The sequence below is a fragment of the Mus pahari genome, chromosome 4 (assembly GCF_900095145.1).
Source record: "Mus pahari chromosome 4, PAHARI_EIJ_v1.1, whole genome shotgun sequence".
Lineage (NCBI taxonomy): Eukaryota > Metazoa > Chordata > Mammalia > Rodentia > Muridae > Mus > Mus pahari.
Genome location: NC_034593.1, coordinates 123177280 through 123195116, shown reverse-complemented (window position 1 = coordinate 123195116; position 17837 = coordinate 123177280). Strand labels below are relative to the sequence as shown.

The 17837-nt window shown below is 45.5% G+C and overlaps 1 protein-coding gene across 3 annotated transcripts in view; it reads right to left on the bottom strand.

Moving 5' to 3' along the window:
* Positions 1-8440: 8440 nt before the first annotated feature.
* Manba (mannosidase beta) overlaps positions 8441-17837 on the bottom strand; it is an 83617-nt gene continuing 74220 nt past the window's right edge. Inside the window, exons 14-17 of one of the 3 annotated variants that reach the window (XM_021196316.1) lie at positions 16750-16894; positions 13548-13690; positions 12333-12590; positions 8441-9644 (exon numbers count right to left, since the gene is read on the bottom strand). In XM_021196316.1, coding sequence (XP_021051975.1) covers positions 9420-9644; positions 12333-12590; positions 13548-13690; positions 16750-16894 — 771 coding nt within the window. In that variant the 3' untranslated portion in view covers positions 8441-9419. Of the gene's footprint in view, positions 9645-10916; positions 11445-11499; positions 11553-12332; positions 12591-13547; positions 13691-16749; positions 16895-17837 lie in introns of those variants that run through there. The other 2 variants (XM_029537887.1, XM_029537888.1) reach the window with 2 other exon arrangements.

The window sequence follows — 17837 nt, the reverse complement described above, 5'->3', positions numbered from 1 at the left end:
CACACACACACACACACACACTCACTTGGCTGCTACCTGTTTGCCAGGATAGCAGGACAGATAGAAGTGAAGTAAATTAATAGACAGAGCAGGAAGTAGCTCTGGTATTGGACCTTGTGACCCAGTTTCCATTCTGCCTGCCAGGAGCCTAAGACAGAAGCCAGAGCTCAGCTAAGAGACCTTCAGGCTCCTTCCTTCTTTCTCCTCTCCCTCCCTCTCCCCGTTTCCTTTCTCTACCACCCCCTGCCCCTTCCTTTCTTTCTCTCCTCTCCCTTCCTGTCCCATCCCTCCTCGCCCTTTCTCTTCCTGTCTCTCATTTCTCTTTCCTTTTCTCCCTCTCTTCTCTCTTCCTCACGTAACTTTCTCCCCCCCACCCCCACTGATTTTCTCTCTTTGTTTCTCTCCATCTTCCACTCATCATAGGCCCTCACTACTTCCTTTCCTTCCTGAAAACAGTTGCCCATGCCTGTAGTCAGGGTGCCATCAGCCAGCTCCCTCCAGCTCGCCCTCGCCCTCGCCCTCCCCTCTACTTACAGCTGCGGAAACCTCCCTCCCTCCAGAAGCTCGCTGAAAGCCAGCCTGGGCCCAGACACTGGCCAGCCACCTCCCCGCAGCCTCCTTTCCTGTGCACAGGGGATTGGTCTCCTCTGTGGGAAGATGGAGAGCCCTGTGCCACCACCAGCAGGGCCTGGCTCTTGCAGCTTTCGTTTTTCTTTTGATAAAACTGGACAAAGCCATACCCCCGGCACCCCCCAAAAAAGAGAGGGTGGATTTGAAATATATTCATCTTTCTGTTTCTTCACTTCAAGTCAGAGAGCCTGGGATCATCGCCCCCACCCCCAAACCCTGGAGGGGATGCTTTAAACAACTCTTTCATCTGAGCAAAAGACCCACTCCCCTAGCCTGATGGCTCCCACCATCTTTTGGGGAAACAAGAACCATAAAGCAGCATTAACCATGAGCTCATCCATGCCAGTGTTAAACAGCGACCCCACTCGATCTCACAGTGATGTTGTGAAACGCCTGTTATTATTGACCCTGTCTATAAGATAAGAAAATTAACACATGAGGAGTTAAATGAAGTGTGTGTAGGCATGGGGAGCCGGTGACCCAGCATCCTATGGTTGAGGGGAAGCCCAAGTGCCTACCCTCTATGTGTGGGACCCACTTGAAATGTTACCATTTTATCTAATATAAAGGTGATTTCAACTGATTATGAAATTACGTATGAGTGACTGCAAGCAAATTCAGGCTTTATGTTTTGTTGTTGTTGGTGGTGGTGGTGGTTTTGTTTTTTGGGGTTTTTTTTGTTTTGTTTTGTTTTGTTTTGTTTTGTTTTTTTGGTTTTTTGAGACAGGGTTTCTCTGTATAGCCCTGGCTGTCCTGGAACTCACTTTGTAGACCAGGCTGGCNTNGAACTCAGAAATCCGCCTGCCTCTGCCTCCCAAGTGCTGGGATTAAAGGCATGCGTCACCATGCCTGGCCCACTTTACGTTTTTCTATAGCACAAAGATTGGAAACAGATAAATCTGTTATTTTGCAGGAACTCTCACTTATTAAATGTTATTGGATCATTCAAATTTCTAGAGCACTCCTGGGCCTCATCTGCTAAGCAAATGGCCTCTGTGGCCTTTACCCACATTTTCTATACGTGCATCTTCAGGGCAGCCAGGCAGGGTAGGGTCGTGGGTGCGCACTGCTTCTTCTCCACTCTCCCTTGATCCCCGGTGACACTGTTTACAGCTACATCTGATGCCTGCCAAGATTCAGATTACCCACCTCCCCACACCTGCCCTCTAGCCTTCATACAGAGGTAGGAATCATAATAATAACATTAATTATAATTAACCATGATAACTAATCATAATGATTAATCATAATCACACACAGTTGCTGCATTTGTGCTATCATTATCTACCAGTCATCTCACTTCGTTCTCACAATTACATGAGGAGGGTTAAATCACAGAGACAGAGACAGACATGGTCGGCTCAGTGGGTAAAGCACCAGTGCTTTAGACTTCCATCACCCTCATAAAAGCATGGTGCCACATGCCTTTACCCTCAGAGCGGGGAGAGCAGAGGCAGGCAGATTTCAGAGCTCGCTGGCCTCACTACAGCTAGCCTTCCTCCATCAGTGAGCTCCGGGTTCAGAAAGAGATGCTGTCTTAGAAAAATAAGGTGGAGACGTGGAGAGCTTTGGGGACTGCTCCTAGGAATTTGGCAGGAATTTGACATTGGGTTAGGACAAGGACGTAGGTCCAAGATGAATACAGCTAAGGAATGTGTTCTTTGTATCTCGATGGGCCTTCTTAAGACCCTGAATACTATAATCTCGGGACCTTCGTATATGCCTTGTTTGTTCCTTATGTTGTGCTTTATAAAAATAGAGAAGGAATATGCTTGGTGGAGGTATAGTCAGGTGTGGGGGATGCTGAGGCGCCCCTTCCCCCTGAGGAACCAGCCACGTGATGGGATAGAATAGAACAGAGTTTATTCAGGGCATGGGGAGGGAAGTTAAGAGGGTAGTAGAGGAGAGAAAGGAAGAGAGAGAGGGTAGCCGTGGAGAGGCCGGCCATGAGCACGTGGTGGGGGGAGGGGAATGGGGAGAAGTGGGGGAAGGGGCAAGAGAACAGAGTGAGAGCAAGAAGGAGCCCCTTTTATAGAGGGTCAGGTAACTGTGGGGTGGAGCTTAGACAAAAATGCTAACATCTTAACTACTCTGTTTGTGCCTTGTTTGTTCTTTGACGACTTTGTCTTTGATCTAAGAACTGACCCTGATTCTTTGTATGAACCTAGAATACTTTCAAAGCAGAGTGGAAAAAATACGCCTGATTCAGCTTCAGCACTGGCTGGAGTCACGTTGCTGTTATGAGTCATGAGTTCTATCGCGTCGTCTTATCTCTTTTCAATGCTCACTCCCTCCCTAGAGACCCTGAGCTGGCTTGGTCATGGAGAAAGATCAAGAAAGACATCCACCTTTGACCTTCACATACGTGGATGCTAACACACATACACATCTACCACACACACAAATAGAAAATAGAGAAATTATGGCACAGAAAGACTCACGAAACCTGCTAGTGTTGGCCCGGTACTCAAACACAAGTATGAAGTATGTCTGACGTTAGAGCTCATTCCTTTAATGGTGTCAATTTGGATGACTGTGGTTGTCGAGTCAGAAGACCTGACTGCAAGTGGATTAAACAAAGGAGACCTTTCTGGTTGTACTCTAAGAAGACCTGAGATGGAGGGTGGAGGGTTAATTTAGCAGCTTCTACACCATCACTGTGCCTGTCAGCACTGTTTCATCAACCCTCTTAAGTGTCAAGTCCTCAAATGGATGCTTCTCAGCCACACCCAGTAGCAGGATTCACTTCCAGTATCTCTCTTTAAAAAGAATCTTTTATGTGTACGAATGTTGCCTGCCTGTATGAATGTGCAGCCCTGCATGCCTGGTGCCCAAGGTCAGAAGAGGGTGTCTGATACTTGGCAGTTAGAGTACAGATGAGTATGAGCCACTGTGGGTGCTGCAAATCAAAAACCAGATCTTCTGGAAGAACAGCAAGACCTCTCAACAAACCAAGCCCTTCGGTGTAGGGCAATCTGCTATGTACAGACAGCCTGGTCTCCAGTCGAGCTGAGGTCCTGACTCCTGGTGAAACGTGGTGGTGGTAATTCCCACCTACATGGGATGGGAGGCATTCCCTCATGTCTCCTGAACCCCTGGCTCCTGTCGAAGTTATTGCCCCCACAGCCCCCACAGGAGAGGCTCATGGCTAGCAGTCATGTAAACAATGTCCCAAGCTTCTGACCTTCAGGCTAGACGCCTCTTAGTTACCTAGCAACAACAAGATAACAAGCCCACTATAAGAGAGGCTGCTTGGCTTCACCTCCATCTCTCCCTCTTACTCTCTAAGATCTCTCTCTCTCTCTCTCTCTCTCTCTCTCTCTCTCTCAACTTTTCTACAATAAAGCTCTAAAACCATAGACTATCTCTGTTCATCAAGGCCCAGACTAAGGACTCTCACCTGTATGGTAACCTTTCTCCCTCTGCCCTCTTCCCATATCTCCGGAGTGTCGCTCCGGACCTCTATTCTGTTTTCAGCTCCTCTGCTGTATCCAGCGTGGGATGCCAGAGACTGAGAACCTGGTACTAGGGGCTGCCCCTTGTTAACCCCCCGCCGTGTGAGGCCAGTGGCTTCACACAGCCAGATGCCCACCTGGGGCCATGTGGAAAGCATCCAGCAGTCTTCCAGTGTCCACCTGCCCAGAGCACAGGAACTCTGGCCGGACTCGGGCTCTCTCCCTCCCCACTCTTCCCCTATACCCACAGCTCAGCACTCCGGTATCTCTTACCAGACAGGAAAACTCCTATCAAGATAGCAACAAATGTCACATGCTTCACCGTATAGCATCTCCCTGACAAAGAGGAATATGTTTGATATAACAAGTATGATTCACTCCCTGGAGGTCACAGCCTCCTCTCAGAGCAGACGCTCTGGCTGTTGGCCAGCCAGCCATTAATAGTTGCTCCAACCAGTGGGAATGTATGCAGTGTCTCTCAGGACCCAATAATAAATAAGGACAAAATAAGAAGAGGATGCTCTCAAGTGTGTTCAAGGCAAGAACACATGCAGCTTTCAAATAGAAATGTTCCCCTTCCTGAGAACTCTGGGTTGTGTGTGTGTGTGTGTGTGTGTGTGTGTGTGTGTGTGTGTGTGTGTGTGGTATCTCTTGGAATCCTGCTCAGTACACAGCATGAGACAGCACAAGGGAGCATGCTAAATCTTATTAAAGGGATAAGGAATCAAACTGCATTATTATTGCAAACTTCCCCTTTATGGTGACCCTTGTCTACAAACATGAGGAAGGATATTTATCAAAAAATGAGACAATGACACAATGTCCTTATTTCTGCAAAGCCTATTATTGTTTGGCTCCTGCTCAAGGGCTCAGAGATGTCTTGGCAGGTTAACCCTCTGCTCATATATCAGAGCCCAGCCTGGCTGGCCAGCTGATCTTGTATTCTTCGTTATGTATCAATTACAAGGAAACCCTTTAGAGACCCATTTGAAATGTTTTCATTTTATCATGTTTCCAAAAACATCTTTTTCTAAAATACTGGATAAGATGGCCTTACTGTAAGATTTCAGGTATGAGGTTCAAGGGGGACACTGAATAAGATTGTCCTTTTAGGTAAGAAGCTATTGGAATAATGATTAATGCTGTGGGCAGACGGGGCTTGGAGGAGGCTCAGGCGTACAAGGCAGTATGGGGAAGGGCGTGGATTCTTTTTACAGTTCTCAGAGAAAGCGGGGACAACTGGAAGCACCCTCATCCTTCACCCTTCACACAGGCTGCCTCTGATCCCTGGATGGCAGAAGCTGGGGAGGGAATTCCACAGAAGGACTGTGTGGCTCGGAGGATGTAGCATTAGAAGCAAGGGCTGAAGTGTACCCATTATATGAGCAGCAGGGTATGTCCCCACTGGCCACCTGTGGAGGTCTGTAAGGTCCTTGGGAAAAGGCACCTGGCGGCCATCATTCTCTGACCCCAGCCCCACCCACCTGGGATGTCCATTTACAGATTAGATTCTGACAGGCTTTCGTGAGTGTGCCTGCTCTCCCGGTAGCAGCAGGAATCTCCGGTAACTGGAAGGCTGGTGGCCGTAAGGGCTGACTTTGGATGGGAGCAACCTGAGCACTGTCTTGTGATTTGGAATTCTTTTTTCAAAGAGATTTCTTGTTTCCATTTCTATATTTTCTGGTTTGTGTGCACCATGTGCACACAAGTGCCACAGAACCTAGAAAGTCTTTGATGGCTCAAGGCACTCATAGATACATGCAAGCAAAACACTCACATAAAATAAAAATAAATGTCTTAAAAGTATCCTTTCTGCCTGATAGCTTTTTTTTTCCTCCCCATCCTGATAGAATTAGCCAAAGATCAGCCCAGGAATGATGTCAAAGGCTCTGAATTTCCCACATAAACAATGCTGGTCTGCTTTTCCTCAACTGAGAACACGCCTCACATGCTGAGGTAGCCCAGGGGAATAACTCTGTTTCAGATGTCTGGCACTTTGAGAAGTTAGCAAACATATCTTGGTCTCTCCAGTTCACCTTCATTCCTACAGAGAACGACATCATTCTGCTTATTTTCTGAGTGACTTCCCAGGTGTGACCATGTCTCACAACGAAAAGCCAAGGAAGGAAGGAAGAGAGAAATATAACTACAGTGGAGAGAGAGTTAGTTAACTACAGTGACTGAAAGGAGAGAGTTAACTGCCCTGTTCCCTGTTCGGGAATGGGAAGATGCACTTCTGTGAAGTGGGGCCTGCCACCCGATCTCTCTGGAACACACTTTGCAAGGTTGTCTCAGAGACCTGATCCTTGCCTACTGTTCCCACCAAGACTAAGGAAAGAACTCAGAAACCCAAACCCAAGAGTAAGCACATCAGACTCCATCTACTACAGTAAACCGGACAAAAACATCTGCAAAATGGCAGGAAGGCGCTCTGAAGAACAGCTGGCTACTGTTATTACCTAACAGTAAAATTGTGTTCCACCAAAGAAAACTAAAGTTACTACCTGAGACCCTGCAGTTAAAAAGCCTCAGAATGTGGGTTTCAATCATGACAACAGCCCTGTTGTCTCTGCAGCCACATCTTTGAGCTAAAATACTTCATTTATTCTGAAAACAAAACAAAACAAAACAAGAGGGGTTACTGAGCCCATCTTACCACAAGAATAGAGAATGCAGAAGTTAAGCCATTGTGTTCAGGTTGCAGTATTAATTTGGGCATAAACACAATGTAAACATTACAAGGTATGGCTAGCATTGAGACACAATGTTATCATCTGCAAAACTCACACTAAAGAACCATATAAAATGGCACCCAAAATAGCTACTTATTAACATTCTTTTGCCACTTCCACTAAGCCAATAAGTTTAAATGTAGCTCATCCCTTTGGATTGGAGAGTTCATTGGAATCAGCTTTTAAGTCTAAAACTCACATGAACATTCAGGACCAGGAGAGGTGAAAAGTTCTATTTATTCAGCAAGTTCCTTAAAAAAAAATCTCATAATTTTTAAATGTATGTGCATGTGCGTATATCCATGCATGCATGCTGTATGTGTGCAGATACCCACAGAGTCCAGAAGAGGGGACCAGAGTCCTTTGACCTGAACTTACAGGCTGTTCAAAGATGGGGGCTGAGAACCTACCTCGGGTCCTCTGAAAAAGCAGTCAGTGCTCTTAACTTTCAAGCTGCCTCTCTAGTCCCAGACTGGAGAGCTCCTATTTCCTCTGGTACTAATAACTACACACTTCTTCTTCAGTAGGTAGCATTTCGCGGTGCTAATACCACAGAATTTGGTTAAGTAGTTTTACAGTGCTGAACGGGGTACACACTTCCCACAGGGGGCAGATTGTGCATGGCTGCCAGTCTATCAACGTCAAAGGCCACTTTGCAGGCTTCTCAAGGGAACTCACCCGGGTAAAGAAGAGCAAAGTCCTCCCTTGCCCTCAGCACCTTGCAAGGTGTAGTCCTTGAGAGGCCTTACGCGCGTGTGAGAGTCTATGAGTGTGTAAAATGAGAAAGCTCGTGTGTATTTGTTGTGTGAAATATAAAAAAAGCAAACAAACACACGCTAATGCTGGCTTAGGCACCCGTCGGCGGCTTCAGTCTGGATTCAGCCCTGCAGACACACATGGAGACCACATTATTCCTTTTAGCCAGCACCTGTCTCACCCAGGCGGGCTCTGCCTTTCTGGAGCGCTGAGGTCGCTCTCTCCACTGGGCTCCCTAAGTTCCCAAGGCTGGCTGCTGCCACTTTTGCCCCGTGCTTCCAAATTCCTGCTGCTGGCTGGGGTGCACTCTTGCACACCATGCTCTGCCTCCATCACCTTCTGTAACCCCGTTGAGTCTCCGTGTGATGGAAAACATCACACAATCCCAGTTTAAAATCAACAGGTAACACAATGGCTGGGTGCAGAACCTAGCATCCTAATTTTATAAACTAATCAATGGTGTAAGTCTTCACTCGAATGGACAGCCTCCTGCTTCCTACATTGGGACTGCCTCCCTTGCTCCCACAGTCCAAAGGACCATTACTTGTCCTCTTTCTTCCCCAGACCCGGAAGTCCCACCTACTCGCCCAGTGATTGGTCCCTTGTGATTTTTATTCATTAGGGGAAAATTCCACCACAGGTACTGAAGAAAAGACTGAACAGCCAGTACTATTTATCTTCTTTACAGAGTTCCTCAGCCTCGAGATTCTCAGGGTTAAAAATAAAACCATTAGTTAATGAGTCTCGGTTTTAAATAAAATACTCATCACCAGTCCATTCCACTAAGTAATTAAGAATGCTTTCCAGTAATCTTCGGTTATAGTCTTCATTCCTCATTTGTCAAGCAGACATGGTGTTCATTGCAGCTTTGTATGCAATGAAATCTTTATTACATGGTTAAACAGAGTGAAAATAAACTTTCAAGTTGTCAATGCAATTTATATAACCTATGGGTTTTTTATACAATTTAAAATATATAGAAAAAGTATAAAAGTCGTACCAAAAAGCCCACACACCAGTGCCCAAAATAGCTACTTATTAACATTTTTTTGACACTTCCACACCAGAGCCAGTGAGTTTAAATGTAGCTCATAACTTTGGATTAGAGAGTTCATCAGAATCAGTGTTAAGCCTAAAGCTCACAAGAACACTCAGGACCAGGAGAAGTGAAAAATTCAACAGTATAGTCGGGGCCAACTTTGAATTTGTGGTCTTCCTGCCTCTGCCTCCAGAGTCCTGGGACTACAGGAAGTTACCAGCACAATCAACCTACACTGCTCTTTAAAGAAAGAGCGCTCTCTTGGTCTTTTCAGAAAAAGTTATTGTCAAACTATATGAAAAAAGGAATCCTACCTGAAGATAGTAATCAAATACAACATTCAGGCCCCTTTGCTGTCTACCAACAATCAATATGGCTGCCATCAAGCAATCTCTATTGCAGGATCTTAGTTCCCATTTCTTCTGGCAATCGTAGTCACATACTTCAACTTCGGGGGGTAGAATTCCTAGTGCTATGAAAGTCCTACATTACTTCAGAACCTCCACATTTGGTTCCACACATACAATCATGTCACAATCTGGTGGTCTCCCAAAAAGGTCATCGGGTGGTATGAGTCTACTGGCTGTGCTTTGGCTGTGGAACAAAAACCACCATCCTGAGAGATTCAAGAATCCCTGGGCATGACCTTGTCTAAGGACATCACCTGGATGAACAGTATTCATTGGGAAGTCATAGCGCCTCACGCAGCAGATACTTCTTTGGTTTTATCTCAGGCCGCCTTCTTCTCCAGCCATGCTTTAGAAAGGCTTCGTCCCCAGTGTCCACTGAAATACAAGCCATGTCCCTTCAGTAGGTATCTGTCAGGGAGGTGACGCTGAAGGCCTGCTGCAGCTCGCTCTTGCTGGTGGGCTTCCAAGGGTAGAACAGTACAGAGCGATTCTTCTCAATCATGAGGAAGCCATTATCACTAAATCTCCCTGGGATACTCCCTACGTCCAGCCAAACAAAGGGAGCAATGGCGGACGTTTCCAGATCAAAAACAAAAACATTGTCCATCTGAGAGATGTTGACCTGAAAAAAATGTAAAAAGGTAAGTGAAGTGAGGGACGAGAAAGTGCTACAGTTGACATCTGTCAGCTAGACATCTATGTAGGCCTAATAAAAACTGTATTTCCCAACACTTTGGGCTGAATCGCCAAAGTCATATATATTCTGTGCAGGTGTGACACTCGCCAGGCTCTGAAAAATGATTCAAGTCTGTGGAAAATTACCAATCGTCATCTCAAACCAAGGGAATGCATAAATGTCAATTTTTTTTTAAAGATTTATTTATTTATTATATGTAAGTACACTTTAGCTGACTTCAGACACTCCAGAAGAGGGCGCCAGATCTCCTTACGGATGGTTGTGAGCCACCATGTGGTTGCTGGGATTTGAACTCAGGACCTTTGGAAGAGCAGACGGGTGCTCTTACCTGCTGAGCCATCTCACCAGCCCATAAATGTCAATTATTAAGGAAAATATTTCTGAGAAGCTGAAAGCCCCAGAAAGGTACAGTTGGCATTTTGGTAGCTTTAAGTGACCATTTCAAAGGATTAGGACTGGGCCTAGCTTTAGAGCATAACTACAGAGCTCCTAAACCCAGGAATGAAGTGACACAGCATGATCCCAAATCATGGCATCTTCCTCTTCCAGTGAGGATCCCAATTCAGACACAAGCAAGCAGATCATATGGTTTACCCCACCCAGGCCAGGAGGCACCAGGGGAAGCCTTAGCTACTATTGCAAGGTCATGGCCAAAAGAGGCACCAGGGCCTGGCTTTCTCTGATGCCTACTTGGGAGAAAGAAGTCACATCCTGTGTGCCTTACAGCAGAACTGAGGTTTGACCCTAAGCTCTGGGTTCACAGAGCCAGACACAGTGAGTCCCCCTTAACCATAAGTGCTAATCAACATGATTAGAAGGATAAGTCCCATCGATATGCTAATGAAATAGAACCAGAAGCCCTTCTGCTCTCTGACTCCCAATTATCATGAGTAACCAAAGTCTAGCTAGAATAATAAACAAATAAATGAATTTTTAAAAAAACAAATTAAATCTTTGGGGGAAGGGTGTGCTTGTAGGCATGCATGCATGAGTGCGCGTGTCTGTGCATGCACAAATAACCATACAGAGACCACAGGTCAGGGGCAAGAAGCCTCTTAAGTTCCTTATTCAATTTATTTTTTGAGGCAGGGTTTCTGAGGCTAAAGCTCTCCATTTCAGTTAGACTGGCTGGCCAGCAAGGCCTAGGGCTCCTCCCCAGCTCTACCTCTCCAATGCTAGGATTACAGAAACAAGCTGCCACAACTGGCTTCTTACTTGGGTTTCTGGGGACCAAACTCGGGTGTCTGCCAGCCCTTTAGTGATTAAGCCCTCTCGCCAATGACGACAACAACAAGCCACTTTGATTTCAAAGTCACACGCTGATAGATCTTGAATATGGCCGTTATTTAGCCGATAGATCTTTGCTATCTGTGGCTGTCTGTCAGTCGTTCTGTCGCTGTGATAAAACACCAAGGTGACATCCAGAAGGGTTTGTTCGGGTTTAGACTTGCAGAGTGTTAAGATTCCATAATGGCAGAGAAGAGCCCTGGCAGCAAACGGGCTGCCTGGCAGCAGGAAGAGAACCTGAGGGTGCTTATCTCGAACCGCAAGCACAAAACAGGAAGGGCAAACAAGAAAGGGGGTGAGTTTTAAGTTCTCAAAGCCCTGCCTCCAAGATGGCTGAACTTCCCAAACCTCCCCAAACAGCATCTCCCACTGGGGACCAGACACAAACCTTTGGGGGACATTTTCGCATTAAGACAGCATAGGCTGTTTCTTGTTTTGCTGTTTAAAAAAGAAAAATAGAAATTGGCTTATGCACACAGCAACTTCCTTATCTCTCTGTTCTATCTCGGTGACCCAGAGAAGGTATGTTTTCAGTTGTTTTCATTTCTTTAAAAAAAAAAAAAAAAAAAAGGCCTTAAAAATATTATCCTTTCTTAAGCCAATTAAAAATCTCAATAAACAATGTAACAAGTTTAAATTTGGCTAAACAGAGAATGGAAGTTTCTAGAAAAATATTGTCCTTTTTTTACGTGGAGGTGGGGGAAGAATAGGAAAGGTTTTCAATCAACTAGACAGGCGCCGTGTTTACCAGATGCATTAATCTGAAAATAAAGAAACGTGTCCTGATTATCCTTGCCAATTATAAAGAGATTTGGTGATTAAGGGACTTTGAAGCAATGAATCAAAGACAGAGGAGAGTTAATGAACTACACTAGAGCCAAACTAGAGTGATTCAATCATTGTTCATCCTGGGCCATGGGACACTGGGCTTCCTGCCTAACCCTCTGTACACTGGTTATCTCACTTGCAAAACAAGATCACCGCCCATCCAGGATATCACAGAAGGCAGAGCTTATGCAATAGCACACTGAGAACAGAGCCCGGAGCCCAGCAGAGAGGCAATCTGTGCAGAGGTCGACGCCACCCTCACTCCACCTTTGTAGCCCTACCAGGGAAAGGTAACAGGACAGCACAGAGTGGCAGAAACTAATTACAAACAAACCCTGATGTAGAAATGACTTAGACTTAGCATCCAGTAGGAAGAGAAGAACCATCCCCAGGTCACAGGCTCACAGTACTAAGAAGTAAAGTACCAGGAAACAGCTCACTTGCCCAAGAGAAGGAACACCCCACAGGCCACTGGGAGCCCAGACAAGAGACACTTACAGTGATGTTGGCCTTGAGCAGCCCTTTGGCGTCCTTCAGGGAGGACAGGAAGTGGTAGTTTGTTGGGCTGAAGAGTTCTTTGTCAGTTGAAAGGTAAAAGGAGACCACACATGTCTCCCTTGTACATCCCTTGCATTTCTTCAGCAGCTCACACACTGGCTTCTGGAATAGAACCACCGCCTCTCCAGCCTTAATCACAATACTTGAATTCACAAGGGAGCACAAAGGCTTCGGGGAGCTCCAGTGATGGAGCCTCACCTGGAGAGGAAAGGATGACAAGGACCATTCTTTTTTGTTGTTTTGTTTTTTGGTTTTTGTTTTTCGAGACAGGGTTTCTCTGTGTAGTCCTGGCTGTCCTAGAACTCACTTTGTAGACCAGGCTGGCCTCGAACTCAGAAATCCGCCTGCCTCTGCCTCCTGAGTGCCTATGGCTTTGCTTGTCTATTTAGAGAGGAACATGGGCTGGACGGCAGTTACAGCAAAGGCTGTAACACCTGCCTTTGCACCCCAGCCCCTCGAAACTCTAGCCACGTCACTACTCAACTTCTATTACCCAGGATCCATTTCTCCATGTATAAAATGAGAACAACACTGAAGACCATACTGTCTGTCAGGAGAACTGAAAATGGCAAGAACCCAGCACAGGGCAGGTCTTCTATAGTTGGAAACTGTTTCTAGTGTTAGTAACATCATCTAAACTGGAGACATTCAACAGTTTCTAAGTCTTCCTTTGTATCTAAACTTACGACACAAGTTTATTTTTCTGTGTACCTGTTCTGGATGGTTTTACTGACTTCAACCTTACCTCGCCTCTTTAACCACTTCTGTGAAAGGTGGACTAGTCCCAGCTTCTCACAGTGATAATCTTACACTTACAGAGCGCATTGCTCTTTGCACCGTGCATGTAATTCTTTTATTCATTTTTCATAGATAATACTAAGGAAGACAGACTAGTACTATTTGACAGCTGAGGGAATTGAAACCCCAAGATGATAACAGCTTTGCTCGGGTTGTATAATACACGGCAGACATTAGCCTGAATTGCGTACATCTACACAGCCAAGCAGATGCTACAAATATTACAAGCGTCTTGAGGCGTATTAGCTTCTCCTTTGTTCCCAAAAGAATATCACCAAACTATTAAAGAAGTCATCTAAAAGTTGCCCTCAACTTTAGAGACGGGGGAAAAAAAAAAAATGTATCCAAGTAACTCACGGTGAGTTCCGTGTGGTAATCTTTGTGAAGATCTGAGACACCATAGATGTAAAAAACACCTTCATCTTCAAAACCCACTGGCAACAGTGGAGCGAAGAAACGCCGAGCGAAGTAATGCAACATTTTCCATTTCCCTCCATACTCTGCAAACAGCCAAGAGAGAGAGTCAGAGATGCCAGGAGCAGGCAGCCGGGGGCAGGGTCCACATGTGTGAGAGGGAGTTTGTGTTAGGGTGAACTCCGTGTTCTAAGGGCTCAATCATCAGTTCTGGAGCCGGTTTCATGCGAAGCTCACAACATCAGAAAGATAAAGGTAGGTAGGAACAACCTATTTTCCAAAGGAAGACTCCAGCCCTTCATCGAAACCTGCTAGGAACAGCACCTTGAGCCCAGACCTCACTCCAAGGCAGGACTTTCTCAGAGACAGCCTTGCTTCCGGAAGCTCGGCACAGCAGTGCACTTTCGATTGTTTTTATTTTGCTTTGTTTCATCTGAGATAAGATCCAGATTGGCCCTAATCCCTAGGCTTTCAAACGTCAATCTCTTCATGCTGGAACAACAAGAGTAAACCAGTATGCTGGTAACCAGTGTTCGTTTTTACCATACACACACACACATAAATGAGAGAGAGAGAGAGAGAGAGAGAGAGAGAGAGAGAGAGAGAGAGAGAGAAGATCATTAGCCGCATGAGTGGATGCTGTTGCAAATTTTCATTCATAAGAATTATCTAGACTCCATTCCCCTTTGCCCATGGCTACAAAATCTTCTAAGCAAAATAAAACAGGCATTACACAAAAATTTGTTTCATTAATCCCAGCACTCGGGAGGCAGAGGCAGGCGGATTTCTGAGTTCAAGGCCAGTCTGGTCTACAAAGTGAGTTCCAGGACAGCCAGGGCTATACAGAGAAACCTTGTCTCAGAAAAACAAAAACAACAACAAAAAAACAACAACAAAAATAATTTGTTTCAGAATCAGATTAGACATCCGAATCCATGGTAATTAATACCTTCTCAAATATAATCTGAAAGTGTTAGAACTCCGTAGAATCCCGTGCCTCGGTCAGATGTCTAGTAGGCTGAACCTCCTTTGGTTTCTTTGAATTGGTTATATTGGAATTGGTTATATTTGAATTGCTATTATAAAATACTAATGACCAAAAGTAACTTACAAAAGAAAGAATTTGTAGAGAGAGTCTACAGTGAGGAGAAGCCAAGGTATGGCAGCAGGAGCTCAGTGGTCACATTTTAGCCACACAGAGGAAGCAGATGGAACAAGCAGGAAGTGGGGCAAGGCTACACACCCGCAAAGCCCGGCTTCCTGAGACAGTTCCTCTACCAAGGCTACACCTCTAAAAGGTTCCATTACCTCCCCAGCTGGTACTACCAGTGGGGGACTAAGTGTTTAAATACATGAGCCTATGAGGTGCCCTTCTCATTCAAACCACCACATCTTATCATTCAACCTTTTCATTTTCTTCCTTTCTCAAAATCTGTCCGAGAATGAGATTCTCCCCGGTGAAGAACCACTTCTGGAAACCAAAAGAACAAGACAAAGAAAAAAGGGTGGGAAAAAAATAGCCCCTATGAATGTATGTATAATATAAACCTTAGTTCTGTTAAAACAGGGAGCAAGCTTTCTAGAAAATATCATTAGCTACTGTCTAGAGGAGGGGAGAAATGAAGTAAAGATTTAATTAACAAAACAGATAATTTTTTTCCAGCTGGATGATTTTTAGAAAAACATCCTGATTAACCTTTTTTTTTTTTTTGTCAATTATAAAGCAATTTGGTGACTAAGCCATTTTGAAGCAATAAATCAAAGACAGTGCAATGATTAATAGACTGTACTTGAAAAGGCAAAACTGGAGTCATTCAACCAGCCTCCAAAGCTCACTGAGCCTCGGGACCCTGAGCTTGCTGCCTGGCTTCTGTGGACATCACAGCGCTTCAGGGATGGTGTGCAGAAGGGAACCAAGGGTAGAGCCTGGAACACAGTGGCGCCCAGTTACCTCCACTGAGAGAGACAGAGACACAGAGGTGACCATACGGTGTAGGGTACAAGCTGTGAAGTTGAATGACAGATAAGACTCCAATTCTTTCTAGTTTTACAAAATTTCATGTCTGAAAAATCTCACTCCCCATGGTTCCTGTTTCTTAAAGCAGCGATTGGTGGGAGAAGTGTGGTACAGACGAGCCACTCCCGTTGGATTTTTACTGGGAAAGTTTTTCTGCTAGTGGGAGATGGCTCCTAGGGTAACTGACAGTCTCACGTATGACGTATGACGTGTGACGACCATTAGAGGGGATAGACTGCAAGCCAGCATCATCGCTCTTCCCCCTTATGGTGTCCCACGATTCCCTCTACCGAAGGTCAGAGACCTGTCATGACCCCTTAGTTTTTTCGAGATACGAACATAGATGAATTCGTTCTAAGTGCAATTCCATGCCAGTCATGTGACCCGTTGCTAGTTGAGCTGGTTCAGGTGCCAACCTTTCCTACTTGCAGTTCTGACTCTGCTACCTTCTCCAAAGCATAGTTGGGGCACATAATGAGGATTTTATACTGTTAAGTCAGATTCACCGACTTTGACACATACATGAGGTAACCCTGAAATAAAACCTCTCAAATTAAATGCAGAAGTCTACATGACGAGGACTTGGCGGAGGTGTGGGGGGAGGAGGGGAGGGCTCATGGAGTAAGGATGGGGAGTTGGTAAACTGCTTGCCATGCAAGTTCAGATGCTCAGCCCCCACGGAAACACCTGGGCACATCATCATGCCTTGCTCTGGGAAAGCAGAGACTGGGGAGCCTCGGGGTTTGCAGACTAGCCAGCCTTGATGAATCCATGAGCTCCAAGAGCGCCAGGTCGGGGGTCAGGGTGAGGTAGGAGAGGAAGATGCTGAGTGATTGGTGAAGACCCTTCATATTGACCTTTGGGTCCATACACACACCTCTCCACACCACATCACACCTGGGATCTCTGTACCTGGAACCCACTCCTTCCTCCACAGCCCACTGCGACTTTGCCGAGAATAGCAAGCTCACGGAAAGACTGTTAGGGCCAGCCGGGTTCACTGAGGGTTCAGGGAATAGCCTCTTTGGCCCAGTTCTCCTTGAGGTAATCTGATTCTTCAGGCTCCGTGTTTTCCCAGTCCCTCTCCACTCAGGCATTGATTTCTCTCACACAAAGAGATATACTTACCGAGAGAGGCCCAGGATGGAGCCTGCCAGATATCATTCAGCTGCCAGTACAGCGCCCCCATGGTGTGGCCTTGTCCGCCCACTATCTCGCTGCGGCTGCGCAGGTAGAACTCGGTTTCTGTTTTGATACACTGCGCTTGCATCACCTGATCAGGGAGGCATTCACAGACAGGTGTTATGTCGAGATATCAGAAATTATAGGCTTGGGGGAGTTTGTTTGTTTTCTTGTTGTTGCTGTTTTTGAGTAAATTGGATAAACTAGAGTGTTGGACTTGCATAGATAAAGGCTACATTATTTTTATTAATTAAATTAATAAATTTTACTACATTAAATCTTGCTGTGAGAGAAACTGCTATCTACAACAGGGCTGGGGAGAGGCTTGGTGTTTTATTTGTTATAAAAGCAGACGACAAAGGAAATGGGATGTCTCGAAAGCCAATGATGGTGTAGGAAACAAGGGAAAGAAAAAGCTGTAATTCCAGAACAAACACTGTACGCAGTCAAAGAGCACGCTGTTTTGCAACAGCAGATTCTGCAAATGCATTCACAACTTTGGCAAACTTTTATTAGGAAAAAAAAAATCTACTACAAGAAAATCAGCATTGTTGTTAGGAGTAAATTAGCCAATCTCTGTTTTTCTAGATTAACTTTTCACACCATGGTTTTTGATAATTAGCCTGCAATTTCTTATGGCTGTCATTTCTCCATTAGAGCAGGATAGGCGGTATGATGCCAAGAGATGAAGCATATCTAGTTCTTAAGTAGCATGGAAACACTGCAAACAGGTCCTTAGTGGCTGTCATCATCACTGGAAAATCCCTTCTTCTTATGCACCACTGCTCTTACTGACACTCTACCTTGTGGTCTCAGTTTGGAATTCTTCTCAGGAGGGGAGCATGGATGGTCTGAGAGCCTCGGAGATGGTTAGAGCAACGACAAGATCTCACACGGAGAACAGAGTGACATTAGAACAGGGTGTGAGGGCTGGTGAGATGGCTCAGTGGGTAAGAGCACCCGACTGCTCTTCCAAAGGTCCGGAGTTCAAATTCCAGCAACCACATGGTGGCTCATAACCATCCGTAACAAGA